Genomic DNA, 24,514 nt, shown 5'->3' on the forward strand with positions numbered 1-24,514 from the left:
GGGGAGATGCTGGGGGATAATAAGAGGGGGAGCTGCTGGGGGATAATAAGAGGGGGGCTGCTGGGGGGGATAATAAGAGGGGGAGCTGCTGGGGGATAATAAGAGGGGGGCTGCTGGGGGGGATAATAAGAGGGGGAGCTGCTGCGGGATAATAAGAGGGGGAGCTGCTGGGGGGATAATAAGAGGGGGAGCTGCTGGGGGGAATAAGAGGGGGAGCTGCTGGGGGATAATAAGAGGGGGAGCTGCTGGGGGATAATAGGAGGGGGAGCTGCTGGGGGATAATAAGAGGGGGACCTGCAGGGGGGTAATAAGAGGGGGAGCTGCTGAGGGATAATAAGAGGGGGAGCTGCTGGGGGGGTAATAAGAGGGGGAGCTGCTGGGGGATAATAAGAGGGGGACCTGCTGGGGGGTAATAAGAGGGGGAGCTGCTGGGGGATAATAAAAAGGGGAGCTGCTGGGGGATAATAAGAGGGGGAGCTGCTGGGGGGGGTAATAAGAGGGGGAGCTGCTGGGGGATAATAAGAGGGGGAGCTGCTGGGGGGTAATAAGAGGGGGAGATGCTGGGGGATAATAAGAAGGGGAGCTGCTGGGGGATAATAAGAGGGGGAGCTGCTGGGGGATAATAAGAGGGGGAGCTGCTGGGGGGTAATAAGAGGGGGAGCTGCTGGGGGATAATAAGTGGGGGAGCTGCTGGGGGATAATAACAGGGGGAGCTACTGGCAGGGGGGTAATAAGAGGGGGAGTTGCTGGGGGATAATAAGTGGGGGAGCTGCTGGGGGATAATAAGAGGGGGAGCTGCTGGGGGATAATAAGAGGGGGAGCTGCTGGGGGGTAATAAGAGGGGGAGCTGCTGGGGGATAATAAGTGGGGGAGATGCTGGGGGATAATAACAGGAGGAGCTGCTGGCAGGGGGGTAATAAGAGGGGGAGCTGCTGTGGGATAATAAGAGGGGGAGCTGCTGGGGGGGGTAATAAGAGGGGGAGCTGCTGGGGGGGTAATAAGAGGGGGAGTTGCTGAGGGGTAATAGGAGGGGGAGCGGCTGGGGGTTATAAGAGGGGGAGCTGCTGGGGGATAATAAGAGGAGGAGATGTAGGGGGGATAATAAGAGGGGGAGCTGCTGGGGGGGTAATAAGAGGGGGAGCTGCTGGGGGGGAATAAGAGGGGGAGCTGCTGGGGCATAATAACAGGGGGAGCTGCTGGCGGGGGGGGTAATAAGAGGGGGAGCTGCTGGGGGATAATAAGAGGGGAGCTGCTGGGGGGGGGGTAATAAGAGGGGGAGCTGCTGGGGGGGTAATAAGAGGGGGAGTTGCTGAGGGGTAATAGGAGGGGGAGCGGCTGGGGGTTATAAGAGGGGGAGCTGCTGGGGGATAATAAGAGGAGGAGATGCAGGGGGGATAATAAGAGGGGGAGCTGCTGGCGGGGGGGTAATAAGAGGGGGAGCTGCTGGGGGGTAATAAGAGGGGGAGCTGCTGGGGGGTAATAAGAGGGGGAGCTGCTGGGGGATAATAACAGGGGGAGCTGCGGGATAATAAGAGGGGGAGCTGCTGGGGGGTAATAAGAGGGGGAGCTGCTGGGGGGAAAATAAGAGGGGGAGCTGCTGGGGGGTAATAAGAGGGGGAGCTGCTGGGGGATAATAACAGGGGGAGCTGTGGGATAATAAGAGGGGGAGCTGCTGGGGGGGTAATAAGAGGCACCACATCCTTTGGAGGATTCACATCACTAGTCTTGACGTCACTACCCACGTTTCAGCCGCATATGACGTCACCAGCAGCGTCACTCAGCGCCACCTGCCGGCAGCAGCGGGAACACGCGACCCCAGTGCGGCCAATCACAAGGGAGAGACAGTGACGTCACGGCTTATCCGGGATGACCGCGACACCCGGCGGTCACGGGAGGAATGACAGGGCGCGGAGCGGCCGGGATGAGGGGAGAGGTGAGTGCGGCACCGGCCACCCCCCCGCCTGAGTGATAGATGGTACATTCTACCCCCCTCCCGGGCCTAACATGGTGCGGTCCCGGGCGCTTCCGGCCGCAAGGCATTACTGGGAAATAAGTGCGCCCCAATACTCCCAGAGCCCCCAACACCCGAAATTACATCACACTGAGCCCCCCTCATACTGAAAGAGACCCCCAGAGAGAGATACACACCAAACACCCGAAATTACATCACACTGAGCCCCCCTCATACTGAAAGAGACCCCCAGAGAGAGATAAATACCCCAAACACCCGAAATTACATCACACTGAGCCCCCCTCATACTGAAAGAGACCCCCAGAGAGAGATAAATACCCCAAACACCCGAAATTACATCACACTGAGCCCCCCTCATACTGAAAGAGACCCCCAGAGAGAGATAACTCCCCCAAACACCTGAAATTACATCGCACTGAGCCCCCCTCATACTGAAAGAGACCCCCAGAGAGATAAATACCCCAAACACCCGAAATTACATCACACTGAGCCCCCCTCATACTGAAAGAGACCCCCAGAGAGAGAGAAATACCCCAAACACCCGAAATTACATTACACTGAGCCCCCCTCATACTGAAAGAGACCCCCAGAGAGAGATACACACCAAACACCTGAAATTACATCACACTGAGCCCCCCTCATACTGAAAGAGACCCCCAGAGAGAGATACACACCAAACACCCGAAATTACATCACACTGAGCCCCCCTCATACTGAAAGAGACCCCCAGAGAGAGATACACACCAAACACCCGAAATTACATCACACTGAGCCCCCCTCATACTGAAAGAGACCCCCAGAGAGAGATGCACACCAAACACCCGAAATTACATTACACTGAGCCCCCCTCATACTGAAAGAGACCCCCAGAGAGAGATACACACCAAACACCCGATATTACATTACACTGAGCCCCCCTCATACTGAAAGAGACCCCCAGAGAGAGATAAATACCCCAAACACCCGAAATTACATCACACTGAGCCCCCCTCATACTGAAAGAGACCCCCAGAGAGAGATACACACCAAACACCCGAAATTACATCGCACTGAGACCCCTCATACTGAAAGAGACCCCCAGAGAGAGATAAATACCCCAAACACCCGAAATTACATCACACTGAGCCCCCCTCATACTGAAAGAGACCCCCCAGAGAGAGATACACACCAAACACCCGAAATTACATCACACTGAGCCCCCTCATACTGAAAGAGACCCCCAGAGAGAGATAAATACCCCAAACACCCGAAATTACATTACACTGAGCCCCCCTCATACTGAAAGAGACCCCCAGAGAGAGATAAATACCCCAAACACCCGAAATTACATTACACTGAGCCCCCCTCATACTGAAAGAGACCCCCAGAGAGAGATACAAACCAAACACCCGAAATTACATCACACTGAGCCCCCCTCATACTGAAAGAGACCCCCAGAGAGAGATACACACCAAACACCCGAAATTACATCACACTGAGCCCCCCTCATACTGAAAGAGACCCCCAGAGAGAGATGCACACCAAACACCCGAAATTACATTACACTGAGCCCCCTCATACTGAGAGAGACCCCCAGAGAGAGATAAATACCCCAAACACCCGAAATTACATCACACTGAGCCCCCCTCATACTGAAAGAGACCCCCAGAGAGAGATACACACCAAACACCCGAAATTACATCGCACTGAGCCCCCCTCATACTGAAAGAGACCCCCAGAGAGAGATACACACCAAACACCCGAAATTACATCACACTGACACCCCCTCATACTGAAAGAGACCCCCAGAGAGAGATAAATACCCCAAACACCCGAAATTACATTACACTGAGCCCCCCTCATACTGAAAGAGACCCCCAGAGAGAGATACACACCAAACACCCGAAATTACATCACACTGAGCCCCCCTCATACTGAAAGAGACCCCCAGAGAGAGATAAATCCCCCAAACACCCGAAATTACATTACACTGAGCCCCCCTCATACTGAAAGAGACCCCCAGAGAGAGATACACACCAAACACCCGAAATTACATCACACTGAGCCCCCCTCATACTGAAAGAGACCCCCAGAGAGAGATAAATACCCCAAACACCCGAAATTACATTACACTGAGCCCCCCTCATACTGAAAGAGACCCCCAGAGAGAGATAAATACCCCAAACACCCGAAATTACATCACACTGAGCCCCCCTCATACTGAAAGAGACCCCCAGAGAGAGATAAATACCCCAAACACCCGAAATTACATCACACTGAGCCCCCTCATACTGAAAGAGACCCCCAGAGAGAGATACACACCAAACACCCGAAATTACATCACACTGAGCCCCCATCATACTGAAAGAGACCCCCAGAGAGAGATAAATACCCCAAACACCCGAAATTACATCGCACTGAGACCCCTCATACTGAAAGAGACCCCCAGAGAGAGATAAATACCCCAAACAACCGAAATTACATCACACTGAGCCCCCCTCATACTGAAAGAGACCCCCAGAGAGAGATAAATACCCCAAATACCCGAAATTACATTACACTGAGCCCCCCTCGTACTGAAAGAGACCCCCAGAGAGAGATACACACCAAACACCCGAAATTACATCACACTGAGCCCCCCTCATACTGAAAGAGACCCCCAGAGAGAGATAAATACCCCAAACACCCGAAATTACATCACACTGAGCCCCCCATATACTGAAAGAGACCCCCAGAGAGAGATAAATACCCCAAACACCCGAAATTACATCACACTGAGCCCCCCTCATACTGAAAGAGACCCCCAGAGAGAGATAAATACCCCACACACCCGAAATTACATCACACTGAGCCCCCCTCATACTGAAAGAGACCCCCAGAGAGAGATACACACCAAACACCCGAAATTACATCACACTGAGCCCCCCTCATACTGAAAGAGACCCCCAGAGAGAGATAAATACCCCAAACACCCGAAATTACATCACACTGAGCCCCCCATATACTGAAAGAGACCCCCAGAGAGAGATAAATACCCCAAACACCCGAAATTACATCACACTGAGCCCCCCTCATACTGAAAGAGACCCCCAGAGAGAGATAAATACCCCACACACCCGAAATTACATCACACTGAGCCCCCCTCATACTGAAAGAGACCCCCAGAGAGAGATACACACCAAACACCCGAAATTACATCACACTGAGCCCCCATCATACTGAAAGAGACCCCCAGAGAGAGATAAATACCCCAAACACCCGAAATTACATCACACTGAGCCCCCCTCATACTGAAAGAGACCCCCAGAGAGAGATAAATACCCCAAACACCCGAAATTACATCACACTGAGCCCCCCTCATACTGAAAGAGACCCCCAGAGAGAGATACACACCAAACACCCGAAATTACATCGCACTGAGCCCCCCTCATACTGAAAGAGACCCCCAGAGAGAGATAAATACCCCAAACACCCGAAATTACATCACACTGAGCCCCCCTCATACTGAAAGAGACCCCCAGAGAGAGATAAATACCCCAAACACCCGAAATTACATCACACTGAGCCCCCTCATACTGAAAGAGACCCCCAGAGAGAGATACACACCAAACACCCGAAATTACATCACACTGAGCCCCCCTCATACTGAAAGAGACCCCCAGAGAGAGATAAATACCCCAAACACCCGAAATTACATCACACTGAGCCCCCCTCATACTGAAAGAGACCCCCCAGAGAGAGATACATACCAAACACCCGAAATTACATCGCACTGAGCCCCCCTCATACTGAAAGAGACCCCCAGAGAGAGATACACACCAAACACCCGAAATTACATCACACTGAGCCCCCCTCATACTGAAAGAGACCCCCAGAGAGAGATACACACCAAACACCCGAAATTACATCACACTGAGCCCCCCTCATACTGAAAGAGACCCCCAGAGAGAGATAAATACCCCAAACACCCGAAATTACATCACACTGAGCCCCCCTCATACTGAAAGAGACCCCCAGAGAGATACACACCAAACACCCGAAATTACATCACACTGAGCCCCCCTCATACTGAAAGAGACCCCCAGAGAGAGATACACCCCAAACACCCGAAATTACATCACACTGAGCCCCCCTCATACTGAAAGAGACCCCCAGAGAGAGATACACACCAAACACCCGAAATTACATCACACTGAGCCCCCCTCATACTGAAAGAGACCCCCAGAGAGAGATACACCCCAAACACCCGAAATTACATCACACTGAGACCCCTCATACTGAAAGAGACCCCCAGAGAGAGATAAATACCCCAAACACCCGAAATTACATCACACTGAGCCCCCCTCATACTGAAAGAGACCCCCAGAGAGAGATACACACCAAACACCCGAAATTACATTACACTGAGCCCCCCTCATACTGAAAGAGACCCCCAGAGAGAGATAAATACCCCAAACACCCGAAATTACATCACACTGAGCCCCCCTCATACTGAAAGAGACCCCCAGAGAGAGATAAATACCCCAAACACCCGAAATTACATCACACTGAGCCCCCCTCATACTGAAAGAGACCCCCAGAGAGAGATACACACCAAACACCCGAAATTACATCACACTGAGCCCCCCTCATACTGAAAGAGACCCCCAGAGAGAGATACACACCAAACACCCGAAATTACATCACACTGAGCCCCCCTCATACTGAAAGAGACCCCCAGAGAGAGATACACCCCAAACACCCGAAATTACATCACACTGAGCCCCCCTCATACTGAAAGAGACCCCCAGAGAGAGATACACACCAAACACCCGAAATTACATCACACTGAGCCCCCCTCATACTGAAAGAGACCCCCAGAGAGAGATAAATACCCCAAACACCCGAAATTACATCGCACTGAGCCCCCCTCATACTGAAAGAGACCCCCAGAGAGAGATACACACCAAACACCCGAAATTACATCACACTGAGCCCCCCTCATACTGAAAGAGACCCCCAGAGAGATACACACCAAACACCCGAAATTACATCACACTGAGCCCCCCTCATACTGAAAGAGACCCCCAGAGAGAGATACACCCCAAACACCCGAAATTACATCACACTGAGCCCCCCTCATACTGAAAGAGACCCCCAGAGAGAGATACACACCAAACACCCGAAATTACATCACACTGAGCCCCCTCATACTGAAAGAGACCCCCAGAGAGAGATAAATACCCCAAACACCCGAAATTACATCACACTGAGCCCCCCTCATACTGAAAGAGACCCCCAGAGAGATAAATACCCCAAACACCCGAAATTACATCACACTGAGCCCCCCTCATACTGAAAGAGACCCCCAGAGAGAGATAAATACCCCAAACACCCGAAATTACATCACACTGAGCCCCCCTCATACTGAAAGAGACCCCCAGAGAGAGATAAATCCCCCAAACACCCGAAATTACATCACACTGAGCCCCCCTCATACTGAAAGAGACCCCCAGAGAGAGATACACACCAAACACCCGAAATTACATCACACTGAGCCCCCCTCATACTGAAAGAGACCCCCAGAGAGAGATACACCCCAAACACCCGAAATTACATCACACTGAGCCCCCCTCATACTGAAAGAGACCCCCAGAGAGAGATACACACCAAACACCCGAAATTACATCACACTGAGCCCCCCTCATACTGAAAGAGACCCCCAGAGAGAGATACACACCAAACACCCGAAATTACATCACACTGAGCCCCCCTCATACTGAAAGAGACCCCCAGAGAGAGATAAATACCCCAAACACCCGAAATTACATCACACTGAGCCCCCCTCATACTGAAAGAGACCCCCAGAGAGATACACACCAAACACCCGAAATTACATCACACTGAGCCCCCCTCATACTGAAAGAGACCCCCAGAGAGAGATAAATACCCCAAACACCCGAAATTACATCACACTGAGCCCCCCTCATACTGAAAGAGACCCCCCAGAGAGAGATACATACCCCAAACACCCGAAATTACATTACACTGAGCCCCCTCATACTGAAAGAGACCCCCAGAGAGAGATAAATACCCCAAACACCCGAAATTACATTACACTGAGCCCCCCTCATACTGAAAGAGACCCCCAGAGAGAGATAAATACCCCAAACACCCGAAATTACATCGCACTGAGCCCCCCTCATACTGAAAGAGACCCCCAGAGAGAGATACACACCAAACACCCGAAATTACATCACACTGAGCCCCCCTCATACTGAAAGAGACCCCCAGAGAGAGATACACACCAAACACCCGAAATTACATTACACTGAGCCCTCCTCATACTGAAAGAGACCCCCAGAGAGAGATACACACCAAACACCCGAAATTACATCACACTGAGCCCCCCTCATACTGAAAGAGACCCCCAGAGAGAGATACACACCAAACACCCGAAATTACATCACACTGAGCCCCCCTCATACTGAAAGAGACCCCCAGAGAGATACACACCAAACACCCGAAATTACATCACACTGAGCCCCCCTCATACTGAAAGAGACCCCCAGAGAGAGATACACCCCAAACACCCGAAATTACATCACACTGAGCCCCCCTCATACTGAAAGAGACCCCCAGAGAGAGATACACACCAAACACCCGAAATTACATCACACTGAGCCCCCCTCATACTGAAAGAGACCCCCAGAGAGAGATAAATACCCCAAACACCCGAAATTACATCACACTGAGCCCCCCTCATACTGAAAGAGACCCCCAGAGAGATAAATACCCCAAACACCCGAAATTACATCACACTGAGCCCCCCTCATACTGAAAGAGACCCCCAGAGAGAGATAAATACCCCAAACACCCGAAATTACATCACACTGAGCCCCCCTCATACTGAAAGAGACCCCCAGAGAGAGATAAATCCCCCAAACACCCGAAATTACATCACACTGAGCCCCCCTCATACTGAAAGAGACCCCCAGAGAGAGATACACACCAAACACCCGAAATTACATCACACTGAGCCCCCCTCATACTGAAAGAGACCCCCAGAGAGAGATACACCCCAAACACCCGAAATTACATCACACTGAGCCCCCCTCATACTGAAAGAGACCCCCAGAGAGAGATACACACCAAACACCCGAAATTACATCACACTGAGCCCCCCTCATACTGAAAGAGACCCCCAGAGAGAGATACACACCAAACACCCGAAATTACATCACACTGAGCCCCCCTCATACTGAAAGAGACCCCCAGAGAGAGATAAATACCCCAAACACCCGAAATTACATCACACTGAGCCCCCCTCATACTGAAAGAGACCCCCAGAGAGATACACACCAAACACCCGAAATTACATCACACTGAGCCCCCCTCATACTGAAAGAGACCCCCAGAGAGAGATAAATACCCCAAACACCCGAAATTACATCACACTGAGCCCCCCTCATACTGAAAGAGACCCCCAGAGAGAGATACACACCAAACACCCGAAATTACATCACACTGAGCCCCCCTCATACTGAAAGAGACCCCCAGAGAGAGATAAATACCCCAAACACCCGAAATTACATCACACTGAGCCCCCTCATACTGAAAGAGACCCCCAGAGAGAGATAAATACCCCAAACACCCGAAATTACATTACACTGAGCCCCCCTCATACTGAAAGAGACCCCCAGAGAGAGATAAATACCCCAAACACCCGAAATTACATCACACTGAGCCCCCTCATACTGAAAGAGACCCCCAGAGAGAGATAAATACCCCAAACACCCGAAATTACATCGCACTGAGCCCCCCTCATACTGAAAGAGACCCCCAGAGAGAGATACATACCCCAAACACCCGAAATTACATCACACTGAGCCCCCTCATACTGAAAGAGACCCCCAGAGAGAGATAAATACCCCAAACACCCGAAATTACATTACACTGAGCCCCCCTCATACTGAAAGAGACCCCCAGAGAGAGATAAATACCCCAAACACCCGAAATTACATCACACTGAGCCCCCTCATACTGAAAGAGACCCCCAGAGAGAGATAAATACCCCAAACACCCGAAATTACATCGCACTGAGCCCCCCTCATACTGAAAGAGACCCCCAGAGAGAGATACACACCAAACACCCGAAATTACATCACACTGAGCCCCCCTCATACTGAAAGAGACCCCCAGAGAGAGATACACACCAAACACCCGAAATTACATTACACTGAGCCCCCCTCATACTGAAAGAGACCCCCAGAGAGAGATACACACCAAACACCCGAAATTACATCACACTGAGACCCCTCATACTGAAAGAGACCCCCAGAGAGAGATACACACCAAACACCCGAAATTACATCACACTGAGCCCCCCTCATACTGAAAGAGACCCCCAGAGAGAGATAAATACCCCAAACACCCGAAATTACATTACACTGAGCCCCCCTCATACTGAAAGAGACCCCCAGAGAGAGATACACACCAAACACCCGAAATTACATTACACTGAGCCCCCCTCATACTGAAAGAGACCCCCAGAGAGAGATAAATCCCCCAAACACCCGAAATTACATCACACTGAGCCCCCCTCATACTGAAAGAGACCCCCAGAGAGAGATAAATACCCCAAACACCCGAAATTACATCACACTGAGCCCCCGTCATACTGAAAGAGACCCCCAGAGAGAGATACACCCCAAACACCCGAAATTACATCACACTGAGCCCCCCTCATACTGAAAGAGACCCCCCAGAGAGAGATACATACCAAACACCCGAAATTACATCACACTGAGCCCCCCTCATACTGAAAGAGACCCCCAGAGAGAGATACACACCAAACACCCGAAATTACATCACACTGAGCGCCCATCATACTGAAAGAGACCCCCAGAGAGAGATACACACCAAACACCCGAAATTACATCACACTGAGCCCCCCTCATACTGAAAGAGACCCCCAGAGAGAGATACACACCAAACACCCGAAATTACATCACACTGAGCCCCCTCATACTGAAAGAGACCCCCAGAGAGAGATACACACCAAACACCCGAAATTACATCACACTGAGCCCCCCTCATACTGAAAAAGAGAGAGATAGAGGTCCTGCAGATACATAAAGAGACCCCCCACCCCTCACAAAAAGCACAAATTGAAAAAAAAGCAGGGCAACAAATGATAGCCCCCCTGTATCCCCCCCATATGTATCACCCTGCCCCCCCCCTATATCCCCCCCATATGTATTACCCTGCCCCCCATATGTATCACCCTGCCCCCCCTGTATCCCCCCCATATGTATTACCCTGCCCCCCATATGTATTACCCTGCCCCCCTGTACCCCCCCCATATGTATCACCCTGCCCCCATATGTATCACCCTGCCCCCCCTGTACCCCCCCATATGTATCACCCTGTCCCCCCTGTACCCCCCCCATATGTATCACCCTGCCCCCCCTGTACCCCCCCCATATGTATCACCCTGCCCCCCCTGTACCCCCCCCATATGTATCACCCTGCCCCCCATATGTATCACCCTGTCCCCCCTGTACCCCCCCATATGTATCACCCTGCCCCCCCTGTACCCCCCCCATATGTATCACCCTGCCCCCCATATGTATCACCCTGCCCCCCCTGTACCCCCCTCATATGTATCACCCTGCCCCCCCTGTACCCCCCCCATATGTATCACCCTGCCCCCCATATGTATCACCCTGCCCTCCCTGTACCCCCCATATGTATCACCCTGCCCCCCCTGTACCCCCCCATATGTATCACCCTGCCCCCCCTGTACCCCCCCCATATGTATCACCCTGCCCCCCATATGTATCACCCTGCCCTCCCTGTACCCCCCATATGTATCACCCTGCCCCCCCTGTACCCCCCCATATGTATCACCCTGCCCCCCCTGTACCCCCCCCATATGTATCACCCTGCCCCCCATATGTATCACCCTGTCCCCCCTGTACCCCCCCCATATGGATCACCCTGCCCCCCATATGTATCTCCCTGCCCCCCCTGTACCCCCCCATATGTATCACCCTGCCCCCCCTGTACCCCCCCCATATGTATCACCCTGCCCCCCATATGTATCACCCTGCCCCCCCCTGTACCCCCCCCCATATGTATCACCCTGCCCCCCATATGTATCACCCTGCCCCCCCTGTACCCCCCCATATGTATCACCCTGCCCCCCCTGTACCCCCCCATATGTATTACCCTGCCCCCCATATGTATCACCCTGCCCCCCCTGTACCCCCCCATATGTATTACCCTGCCCCCCATATGTATCACCCTGCCCCCCCTGTACCCCCCCATATGTATCACCCTGCCCCCCCTGTACCCCCCCATATGTATTACCCTGCCCCCCATATGTATCACCCTGCCCCCCCTGTACCCCCCCATATGTATCACCCTGCCCCCCCTGTACCCCCCCATATGTATCACCCTGCCCCCCTGTACCCCCCCATATGTATCACCCTGCCCCCCCTGTACCCCCCCATATGTATTACCCTGCCCTCCCTATATCCCCCCCATATGTATTACCCTGCCCCCCATATGTATCACCCTGCCCCCCCTGTACCCCCCCATATGTATTACCCTGCCCCCCATATGTATCACCCTGCCCCCCCTGTACCCCCCCATATGTATTACCCTGCCCCCCATATGTATCACCCTGCCCCCCCTGTACCCCCCCATATGTATTACCCTGCCCCCCATATGTATCACCCTGCCCCCCTGTACCCCCCCATATGTATCACCCTGCCCCCCCTGTACCCCCCCATATGTATCACCCTGCCCCCCCTGTACCCCCCCATATGTATCACCCTGCCCCCCATATGTATCACCCTGCCCCCCATATGTATCACCCTGCCCCCCCTGCACCCCCCCCCCCCATATGTATCACCCTGGCCCCCTATATCCCCCCATATGTATTACCCTGCCCCCCCTGTACCCCCCCATATGTATTACCCTGCCCCCCATATGTATCACCCCGCCCCCCCTGTACCCCCCCATATGTATCACCCTGCCCCCCCTGTACCCCCCCCATATGTATTACCCTGCCCCCCCTGTACCCCCCCATATGTATCACCCTGCCCCCCATATGTATCACCCTGCCCCCCCTATATCCCCCCCATATGTATTACCCTGCCCCCCCTGCACCCCCCCCATATGTATCTCCCTGCCCCCCCTGTACCCCCCCCATATGTATCACCCTGCCCCCCATATGTATCACCCTGCCCCCCCTATATCCCCCCCATATGTATTACCCTGCCCCCCCTGCACCCCCCCCATATGTATCTCCCTGCCCCCCCTGTACCCCCCCCATATGTATCACCCTGCCCCCCCTGTACCCCCCCATATGTATTTCCCTGCCCCCCCTGTACCCCCCCATATGTATCACCCTGCCCCCCCATATGTATCACCCTGCCCCCCATATGTATCACCCTGCCCCCCCTGTACCCCCCCATATGTATTACCCTGCCCCCCCTATATCCCCCCCATATGTATTACCCTGCCCCCCCTATATCCCCCCCATATGTATCACCCTGCCCCCCTGTACCCCCCCCCCATATGTATCACCCTGCCCCCCATATGTATCACCCTGCCCTCCCTGTACCCCCCATATGTATTACCCTGCCCCCCCTGTACCCCCCCATATGTATCACCCTGCCCCCCCTGTACCCCCCCATATGTATCACCCTGCCCCCCCTGTACCCCCCCATATGTATCACCCTGCCCCCCTGTGTGCTCAGGGCTCGGTGACATTCGAGGACGTGGCCGTTCAGTTCTCGGAGGACGAGTGGCGGCGGCTGCAGACGCAGGAGAAGGATCTGTACAGAGAAGTGATGACCGACAACTACCACAACCTGACGTCACTGGGTGAGGACTGAGGTCACTGTGATGTCATAGTTATGGGGGGGCAGTGATGTCACAGTTATGGGAGGGCAGTGATGTCAGTTATGGGGAGGGGTGGTGATGTCATAGTTATGGAGAGGGGCAGTGATGTCATAGTTATGGGGAGGGGCGGTGATGTCATAGTTATGGAGAGGGGCAGTGATGTCAGTTATGGGGAGGGGTGGTGATGTCATAGTTATGGAGAGGGGCAGTGATGTCATAGTTATGGAGAGGGGCAGTGATGTCATAGTTATGGAGAGGGGTGGTGATGTCATAGTTATGGAGAGGGGCAGTGATGTCAGTTATGGGGAGGGGTGGTGATGTCATAGTTATGGAGAGGGGCAGTGATGTCAGTTATGGGGAGGGGTGGTGATGTCATAGTTATGGAGAGGGGCAGTGATGTCATAGTTATGGAGAGGGGTGGTGATGTCATAGTTATGGAGAGGGGCAGTGATGTCATAGTTATGGAGAGGGGCAGTGATGTCAGTTATGGGGAGGGGCAGTGATGTCATAGTTATGGGGAGGGGCGGTGATGTCAGTTATGGAGAGGGGCAGTGATGTCATAGTTATGGGGAGGGGCGGTGATGTTATAGTTATGGGGGGCAGTGATGTCACAGTTATGGGGAGGGGCAGTGATGTCATAGTTATGGGAGGGCAGTGATGTCATAGTTATGGAGAGGGGCGGTGATGTCATAGTTATGGAGAGGGGCGGTGATGTCATAGTTATGGAGAGGGGCGGTGATGTCATAGTAACGGGGAGGGGCGGTGATGTCATAGTTATGGGGAGGGGCGGTGATGTCATAGTTATGGGGAGGGGCGGTGATGTCATAGTTATGGGGAGGGGCGGTGGTGTCATAGTTATGGGGAGGGGCGGTGATGTCATAGTTATGGGGAGGGGCGGTGATGTCATAGTTATGGGGAGGGGCGGTGATGTCACACTTATAGGGAGGGGCAGTGATGTCATAGTTATGGGGAGGGGCAGTGATGTCATAGTTATGGGGAGGGGCAGTGATGTCATAGTTATGGGGAGGGACGGTGATGTCATAGTTATGGGGAGGGACGGTGATGTCATAGTTATGGGGAGGGGCGGTGATGTCATAGTTATGGGGAGGGGCGGTGATGTCATAGTTATGGGGAGGGGCAGTGATGTCATAGTTATGGAGAGGGGCGGTGATGTCATAGTTATGGGGAGGGGCAGTGATGTCACAGTAATGGGGAGGGGCAGTGATGTCACAGTAATGGGGAGGGGCAGTGATGTCACAGTAATGGGGAGGGGCGGTGGTGTCATAGTTATGGGGAGGGGCAGTGATGTCATAGTTATGGGGAGGGGCAGTGATGTCATAGTTATGGGGAGGGACAGTGATGTCATAGTTATGGGGAGGGGCGATGATGTCACACTTATAGGGAGGGGCAGCGATGTCACAGTTATGGGGAGGGGCAGTGATGTCATAGTTATGGGGAGGGGCAGTGATGTCATAGTTATGGGGAGGGGCGGTGATGTCATAGTTATGGGGAGGGGCAGTGATGTCATAGTTATGGGGAGGGGCAGTGATGTCATAGTTATGGGGAGGGGCAGTGATGTCATAGATATTGGAAGGGGCGTGATGTCATAGTTATGGTGAGGGGTGGTGATGTCATAGTAACGGGGAGGGGCGGTGATGTCATAGATATTGGGAGGGGCGGTGATGTCATAGTTATGGGGAGGGGCGGTGATGTCATAGTTATGGGGAGGGGCGTGATGTCATAGTTATAGGGAGGGGCGTGATGTCATAGTTATGGGGAGGGGCGGTGATGTCACAGTTATGGGGAGGGGCGGTGATGTCATAATTCTCTCTTCCACTTCATCCGCAGGACTGACAGTGTCGCCTCCAGAGATTGTGGTGAAGATTGAGCGGGGGGAGGAGCCCTGTGTGGACACTGAAGGTCTGTAATAACCTGGGGCCACGCCCACTTGTCAATCCCCCACCTCCTCATCAGCAGGGGGTCTGCCATAGTGTGCCATTCACTATACTGACTCCATGCAGCTCTGGTGGTGACTGGAGTACATGATGTAACAGCAGAATAGTGTAAACAATTCTCTGCAGCTTTGGATGTGACTGGAGGATGCTATAACATTGTGCTCTGTTTGGCAGGTGACAGGATGGCTGGGGGTGGAGGGTCGGAGGAGGTCGTCCCGGGGGTCAGCGCAGCGCGAGGGGTCATCACCAGGAGGTCTCTAAGATTAGTGAAGAGGAACTCGGGCCAATGGATAGAGGAGAGGAGGAGAGCGAGCGCCCGGACCTCCCCACAGGACCTCAGCAGGAGGGAGACCCCCGGGGAGGCGCAGGAGAGCGAGGAGAAGCGTCACACGTGCGGTCAGTGCGGCGAGAGCTGGAGCCGCCTCATCGACTTCCTGAGCCACCAGATGGGCAGCTGCCAGGACCGGCCGCACCGCTGCAACGTCTGCTCCAAGACCTTCGCCAAGAAGCAGCACCTGAATGCGCACCGTAGGACCCACACCGAGGACCGGCCATACACCTGCAACCAGTGTGGGCGGAGCTTCCGGCAGAACTCCACCCTCACCACCCACCTGTGGAGCCACGCCGGCCACAAGCCCTTCCACTGCACCTGCTGCACCAAGAGCTTCAGCCGCAAGACCGACCTGGTGGCCCACATGAGGCGGCACACGGGCGAGCGCCCCTACGAGTGTCCCTACTGCTGGGACCGATTCATACGCAAGAAGTCCCTACAGCGCCACCTACAGAAGCACAGCGGGGAGAGCCTGCAGGCCGGCTGGGAGCGCGACTACCCCCGATGGAAGCAGGACCAGGGCTGCGGGGAGAGGGACCCGAAGACGGAAGAGATGAATGTCTCCACCAGAGAGGTACCTGAATTATCAGTGTGCTCAGCCTGAGCCTCCTGCTTCATGATTAGACTGTGAGACACTGTGAGGCAGGGGACATGCCAATCGCATCTGCACTTCGTCTGACACAGAGCTGATTGGTAACGAGCTCCACGTGTTTTGTATTGTTTACACGACACGGCGGTATTAGAGGACGGGACTCCCAGCATCATAATGATATCTAATCCCAGGAGTCCCTGCACCACAGCAGCGCTGACCCTTAATCACCATACACTGGAGATCACAATGAGAGGTCCCAGAAATCATGTCACCTCCATTGCTGAACATGTGATGGATGTACGGGGTCTCCCGGTCACTAGATCAGGGTTTTACACAATCACCAAAATATCAACATGAAACCTTCACTACACATAAAACCTGAAGGTGATCAGAGAACAGCAATGACTGGAGCCCAGAGAGATTGTACTGACATGTCCTGCAGGTCCCAGCAGCCACCAGTCAGTAGTTAGTATACAGCACTAGGAGCGGTATCCTAGAAATCACTTCTCTTGCTATGGCTGATGGGGTCACCTCTTTCATCTGGATAAACCTGCTGCCGGAGGGCACAATATGTACACAAAGCCAGTGACACCCGACGTGTTCCTGCGGGTTACATCGGGTTTATAGTACACATTGGGTGTACACGCTATACGTCTCCAAAAGTAGCCGTAGTGATGTCATAGATACGGGAGGAATTGTCATATCCTGTGCTGCGTTGCAGTGCCTTGCCCTGCTGTGCTGTTCTCCCATTTTCTGCTACAGTGTCCTGCCCGGCTCTGCCGCAGTGTCCTGCCCGGCTCTGCCGCAGTGTCCTGCCCGGCTCTGCCGCAGTGTCCTGCCCGGCTCTGCCGCTGTGTCCTGCCCGGCTCTGCCGCAGTGTCCTGCCCGGCTCTGCCGCAGTGTCCTGCCCGGCTCTGCCGCTGTGTCCGGCCCGGCTCTGCCGCTGTGTCCGGCCCGGCTCTGTTCTACTGTGCTCTGCTGCTGTGTTCTGCTGTGCTGCGGTGTCCTGTATCACTCTCCTGCAGTTTTCTGCAGTGTTATGCTGTGCTCTGCTGCTGGGTCCTGCTGTTCTGCGATGTCCTGCCGGGCTGTGCTGCAGCAATTCTTCGTGCTCTGCCGGGGTGTTCTGTCCTGTATCCAGCCTCACTGTGATGTCCTAGTGCTGTCTGCTGCGGTGTCTGGCACCGCTCTGCTGCGTTGCACTGAGGTAGATACAGTGGGGCACATTTACTTACCCGGTCCATTCGCGTTCCAGCGGCAGCTTCTCCGACGAGTTCACTGATCTCTTCCTGGTGCATGTATGGCGCGTGCAACCAATTTTTTTTTTTTAAAATGCGTCGTTTTTCTGAATCCGTCGGGTTTTCCGAAGGCCACGCCCCCCGATTTCCGTCGCATGCAACCCGGCGCCGAAATCCGATCGTGTGCGCCAAAATCCCGGCGGAATTCGGCGCAAAACGGCAAAAATACCAAAACCCGCCGTAAAAACGCGAATCGGGTTAATAAATGTGCCCCAGTGTCTCTAATGGCGTCTTACATTGACAGATGATGAATCTTTCTTTTAGATGCGGCTCCGGTGGGATGCAGAGAGGAGGACGGAGCCCCCGTATGTAGAGCGCCCCCCACTGCCGCCACCTCCACCACTGAAGGAAATTGTGCATTTAGCAGAACCAATAAAAACTGAGGAAGAACAAGAGAAGCAGAAGCCGGAGACAGTCAGCAAGGTGGAGCAGAGCAGTCAAACAGAGGTAACGTGGGGGAGGGGGTGTTCAGTCATGCGCCAGTCATGTCTGTCTTCTATTGTCTCTGTTATCAGCCATGTCATCTTTTCCCATTGATTACAGAACAAGAGGCCTAGTCGGCTGCAGCAGGAGATGCTGCGGGAACTGAAAAGGTTCCGCAGGAGCGCGGCGCAGGCTCAGCGGGAGCGGGACCTCATGAGATCCGCCATGGACCAGATGGCGCAGGAGATGAAGGAAATGAAGGAGATGGTCGCCTCACTGTGTGCCTCGGGCGCCTTCCATCCTGCGGGCAATGCCTCCGCCATCTTGGTGCAGAATTCGTGTGCCATGTGGAGCCGTCACTCTGAGGACCGACACTCCACAGAATCGAGCCGGGCGTCTCCGGAGAGCAGCCTGCAGTGCGGATATCCCCTGAGCCGGCAGGGCAGAGAGCCGGTGTCCTGGATGTACGAGAGCGCCCCCCAGGAGGAGGACGACATGTTACCCACCACCACCATCAAGCGGGAGGAGGAGGAGGAAGAGGAGGAGCTGAGCATGTCCCCCGAGGCTGAGTACTACCACCTCCATCAGTATCCAAACTCCTACAGGATCGGGGAGCGGCTCCCCAACATCCCCCTGCAGCCGCTCAGCTCGGAGAAGGAGTGGAGCCTCCTGGCCCGGTGCGCAGGGAAGCCGGGGAGATTCGCTGCCCTCGTCTTCCGGGCTCTGGTGCCCTTCGACATCTACAAGAATTGGGTGAACAGGGTGAACCTGGACGGGCTGCGGGGGCGGCAGGGGATCCCCCTCAATGTGAAGAGGCGAGTGATGGCCGTGGTGGAGAGACACTTCAGCCTGCGCAAGTGCGACCACAGCGAGATCCGAAACAGACTGAATGAACAGCTGCGCACCCGCCGCAAGAGCGACAAACACCCCCAGCCCGGGCTTCCCGAAACACAGCTGCTCAGCAGGTAGAGGACCCCCCTGTATCCTAGAACACAAGCAGCCATCCCCCAGGGCAGTGCAGCCCCCCAGCTCAGGCTTCCCGAAACACAGCTGCTCAGCAGGTAGAGGACCCCCCTGTATCATACAGCACAAGCAGCCGTCACCCAGGACAGTGCAGCCCCCAGCCCAGGCTCCCCAAAATACAGCTCCTCAGAAGATAGAGCACCCCCCTGTATCCTAGAACACAAGCAGCCATCCCCCAGGGCAGTGCAGCCCCCCAGCTCAGGCTCCCCAAAATACAGCTCCTCAGCAGGTAGAGGACCCCCCTGTATCATACAGCACGAGCAGCCTTCACCCAGGACAGTGCAGCCCCCCAGGTCAGGCTCCCCAAAATACAGCTCCTCAGCAGGTAGAGGACCCCCCTGTATCCTAGAACACAAGCAGCATTCACCCAGGACAGTGCAACCCCCCAGCCCAGGCTCCCCAAAATACAGCATCTCAGCAGGTAGAGGACCCCCCTGTATCCTAGAACACAAGCAGCCATCCCCCAGGGTAGTGCAGCCATCAAGTGAGTGCAGATAGAGGACCCCCCTATATCATACAGCACGAGCAGCCGTCACCCAGGACAGTGCAGCCCCCAGCCCAGGCTCCCCAAAATACAGCTCCTCAGCAGATAGAGGACCCCCCTGTATCCTAGAACACAAGCAGCCATCCCCCAGGGCAGTGCAGCCATCAGGTGAGTGCAGGTAGAGGACCCCCCTGTATCATACAGCACGAGCAGCCGTCACCCAGGACAGTGCAGCCCCCCAGCCCAGGCTCCCCAAAATACAGCTCCTCAGCAGATAGAGGACCCCCATATATCATACAGCACAAGCAGCCTTCAGCCAGGACAGTGCAGCCCCCCAGCCCAGGCTCCCCAAAATACAGCTCCTCAGCAGATAGAGGACCCCCATATATCATACAGCACAAGCAGCCTTCAGCCAGGACAGTGCAGCCCCCCAGCCCAGGCTCCCCAAAATACAGCTCCTCAGCAGATAGAGGACCCCCCTGTATCATACAGCACGAGCAGCCGTCACCCAGGGCAGTGCAGCCCCCCAGCCCAGGCTCCCCAAAATACAGCTCCTCAGCAGATAGAGGACCCCCCTGTATCATACAGCACGAGCAGCCTTCACCCAGGACAGTGCAGCCCCCCAGCTCAGGCTCCCCAAAGTACAACATCTCAGCAGATAGAGGACCCCCCTGTATCATACAGCACGAGCAGCCGTCACCCAGGACAGTGCAGCCCCCCAGCTCAGGCTCCCCAAAGTACAGCATCTCAGCAGGTAGAGGACCCCCCTGTATCATACAGCACGAGCAGCCTTCACCCAGGACAGTGCAGCCCCCCAGGTCAGGCTCCCCAAAATACAGCTCCTCAGCAGGTAGAGGACCCCCCTGTATCCTAGAACACAAGCAGCATTCACCCAGGACAGTGCAACCCCCCAGCCCAGGCTCCCCAAAATACAGCATCTCAGAAGATAGAGGACCCCCCTGTAACCTAGAACACGAGCAGCCGTCACCCAGGGCAGTGCAGCCCCCCAGCCCAGGCTCCCCAAAATACAGCTCCTCAGAAGATAGAGGACCCCCCTGTATCATACAGCACGAGCAGCCGTCACCCAGGACAGTGCAGCCCCCCAGGTCAGGCTCCCCAAAATACAGCTCCTCAGCAGGTAGAGGACCCCCCTGTATCCTAGAACACGAGCAGCCATCCCCCAGGACAGTGCAGCCCCCCAGCCCAGGCTCCCCAAAGTACAGCATCTCAGCAGATAGAGGACCCCCCTGTATCCTAGAACACAAGCAGCCATCCCCCAGGGCAGTGCAGCCATCAGGTGAGTGCAGGTAGAGGACCCCCCTGTATCATACAGCACGAGCAGCCTTCACCCAGGACAGTGCAGTGCAAATACAGACCCATGGGGACCCCTGTATCCTACAACACAAGCAGCGATACCCCAGGACAGTGCAGCCCCACTAGAAAGCAGGTAGATGTTGAGGACCGGAGGGGACCCCATTATCCTACAACAAGAGCATCTGTCACCCAGGACAGTGAAGTGTAAATACAGACCCATGGGAAACCCCTTATCCTACAACACGAGCAGCCTTCCCGAGGGCAGTGCAGTCGCTGAGAGAGCAGGTAGAAGCCAATGACCTTGGCGGGCTCCTGTATCCTGTAACATGCTCAGCCTTCCCCCAGCCCAGGCTCTCCAAAATATAGGTCCTCAGCAGTAGAGGTCCCCCCTGTACCCTACAATACGAGCAGCCTTCCCCAAGACAGTGCAGCCCCTAAGTCTGGGTTCCCCAAAATACAGTTCTACAGCAGACAGAGGATCCAGGGGAATCCATTGGTGTACTACAACACAACATCTTCACCCTCACACCTTCACTAGGACAGTACAACCCCCAAGAGAGAGCTGAGGACCCCCACAGGACCCTCTGTATCCTACAACACAAGCAACCTTCACTAGGACAGTGCAACCCCCAAGAGAGAGCTGAGGACCCCCACAGGACCCCCCTGTATCCTACAACATGAGCAACCTTCACTAGGACAGTGTAACCCCCAAGAGAGAGCTGAGGACCCCCACAGGACCCCCTGTATCCTACAACACAAGCAACCTTCACTAGGACAGTGCAACCCCCAAGAGAGAGCTGAGGACCCCCACAGGACCCCCTGTATCCTACAACACAAGCAACCTTCACTAGGACAGTGCAACCCCCAAGAGAGAGCTGAGGACCCCCACAGGACCCCCTGTATCCTACAACACAAGCAACCTTCACTAGGACAGTGCAACCCCCAAGAGAGAGCCGAGGACCCCCACAGGACCCCCCTGTATCCTACAACACAAGCAACCTTCACTAGGACAGTGCAACCCCCAAGAGAGAGCCGAGGACCCCCACAGGACCCCCCAGTATCCTACAACACAAGCAACCTTCACTAGGACAGTGCAACCCCCAAGAGAGAGCCGAGGACCCCCACAGGACCCCCTGTATCCTACAACACAAGCAACCTTCACTAGGACAGTGCAACCCCCAAGAGAGAGCTGAGGACCTGGGGGACCCCCTGTATCCTACAACACAAGCAACCTTCACAAGGACAGTACAACCCCCAAGAGAGAGCCGAGGACCCCCACAGGACCCCCCTGTATCCTACAACATGAGCAACCTTCACAAGGACAGTGCAACCCCCAAGAGAGAGCCGAGGACCCCCACAGGACCCCCCTGTATCCTACAACATGAGCAACCTTCACAAGGACAGTACAACCCCCAAGAGAGAGCCGAGGACCCCCACAGGACCCCCTGTATCCTACAACACAAGCAACCTTCACAAGGACAGTGCAACCCCCATGAGAGAGCCGAGGACCCCCACAGGACCCCCCTGTATCCTACAACATGAGCAACCTTCACAAGGACAGTACAACCCCCAAGAGAGAGCCGAGGACCCCCACAGGACCCCCTGTATCCTACAACACAAGCAACCTTCACAAGGACAGTGCAACCCCCATGAGAGAGCCGAGGACCCCCACAGGACCCCCCTGTATCCTACAACACAAGCAACCTTCACTAGGACAGTGCAACCCCCAAGAGAGAGCCGAGGACCCCCACAGGACCCCCCTGTATCCTACAACATGAGCAACCTTCACTAGGACAGTGCAACCCCCAAGAGAGAGCTGAGGACCTGGGGGACCCCCTGTATCCTACAACACAAGCAACCTTCACTAGGACAGTGCAACCCCCAAGAGAGAGCTGAGGACCCCCACAGGACCCCCTGTATCCTACAACACAAGCAACCTTCACAAGGACAGTGCAACCCCCAAGAGAGAGCTGAGGACCCCCACAGAACCCCCTGTATCCTACAACATGAGCAACCTTTACTAGGATAGTGCAACCCCCATGAGAGAGCCGAGGACCCCCACAGGACCCCCCTGTATCCTACAACATGAGCAACCTTCACTAGGACAGTGCAACCCCCAAGAGAGAGCTGAGGACCCCCACAGGACCCCCTGTATCCTACAACACAAGCAACCTTCACAAGGACAGTGCAACCCCCAAGAGAGAGCTGAGGACCCCCACAGAACCCCCTGTATCCTACAACATGAGCAACCTTTACTAGGACAGTGCAACCCCCAAGAGAGAGCTGAGGACCCCCACAGGACCCCCTGTATCCTACAACACAAGCAACCTTCACTAGGACAGTGCAACCCCCAAGAGAGAGCTGAGGACCCCCACAGGACCCCCTGTATCCTACAACATGAGCAACCTTCACTAGGACAGTGCAACCCCCAAGAGAGAGCCGAGGACCCCCACAGGACCCCCCTGTATCCTACAACATGAGCAACCGACCCCCAGAACCCCCATCATATAGATCCTCAGCAGGTAGAGGACCTGGAGGACCCCTGTATCGTACAAGACGAGCAGCCGTCCCCCTCGTCAGAGCAGGTGCTCATGGGTAGCTCCTCCAAAAAGCCTTCATGTATCGGACGCTTTCACTCTTTTATTTACATGCTGCAGACACTTTCCTGAGGTGCAGGGGGCGCTGCAGGGGCTGGTGATGCGCCCCTTTAATTAGATACTACTATAACCTACAATCCTAGTTGTGGAGGGGGCATTGTTTCGGGCTCTGGTTTGGGTGACCACCATCTGAGAACACGGACAGGAAGCTGTGTGCGCCCCCAATAAGACCCCCTGTCACATGGGAAAAGTTTTGATTATTTTTTTATTTCATTGTATTTTTTCAATGTAAAATAAACAATGGACTGTTGTAGTTTTCAGTGTGGACACTAGATGGCGCAAAATTACGACCAGGCCCGTGGAAGTAACAGCAACTTGATTTACAGCCTGTGGTAAAGGAGAATGTTAACTCATTACAGAGAGATGTGGATGTTGTAGTGAGAGCGTACGGTTGTATGGAGAGAGATGATATCATAGAGGATGAGGTTATATGGAAAAGGCTGATGATGTCATGGAGGATGAGGTTATATGGAGAGAGATGATATCATAGAGGATGAGGTTATATGGAGAGAGATGATATCATAGAGGATGAGGTTATATGGAGAGAGATGATATCATAGAGGATGTGGTTATATGGAGAGAGATGATATC

The 24,514-nt window shown here is 54.4% G+C and overlaps 1 protein-coding gene across 2 annotated transcripts; it reads left to right on the top strand.

Moving 5' to 3' along the window:
* The first annotated feature begins 1,848 nt into the window (after positions 1–1,848).
* Positions 1,849–24,176, top strand: LOC140117145 (uncharacterized). Of its 2 annotated transcripts, none has more exons than XM_072133608.1 (6): positions 1,849–1,933; positions 13,702–13,828; positions 15,695–15,766; positions 15,976–16,706; positions 18,287–18,469; positions 18,566–24,176. In XM_072133608.1, the coding sequence occupies exons 1-6, from the start codon at positions 1,898–1,900 to the stop codon at positions 19,412–19,414; spliced, it is 1,998 nt and encodes a 665-aa protein (XP_071989709.1). In that variant the 5' UTR covers positions 1,849–1,897; the 3' UTR covers positions 19,415–24,176. The 2 variants fall into 2 exon arrangements, with proteins under 2 accessions (XP_071989709.1, XP_071989710.1); XM_072133609.1 differs by having other exon boundaries at positions 1,909–1,975.
* The last annotated feature ends 338 nt before the right edge of the window (positions 24,177–24,514 follow it).

This window comes from Engystomops pustulosus, chromosome 2 (genome assembly GCF_040894005.1).
Source record: "Engystomops pustulosus chromosome 2, aEngPut4.maternal, whole genome shotgun sequence".
NCBI classification, from domain to species: Eukaryota; Metazoa; Chordata; class Amphibia; order Anura; family Leptodactylidae; genus Engystomops; species Engystomops pustulosus.

Excerpts from the sequence above, each read along its gene's own strand:
- LOC140117145 (XM_072133608.1), top strand. The coding sequence starts at position 1,898 with ATGACAGGGCGCGGAGCGGCCGGGATGAGGGGAGAG. Across the intron at positions 1,934-13,701 it reads CGGCCGGGATGAGGGGAGAG|GGCTCGGTGACATTCGAGGA; the intron begins GTGAGTGCGGCA and ends CTGTGTGCTCAG. Across the intron at positions 13,829-15,694 it reads CCACAACCTGACGTCACTGG|GACTGACAGTGTCGCCTCCA; the intron begins GTGAGGACTGAG and ends CTTCATCCGCAG.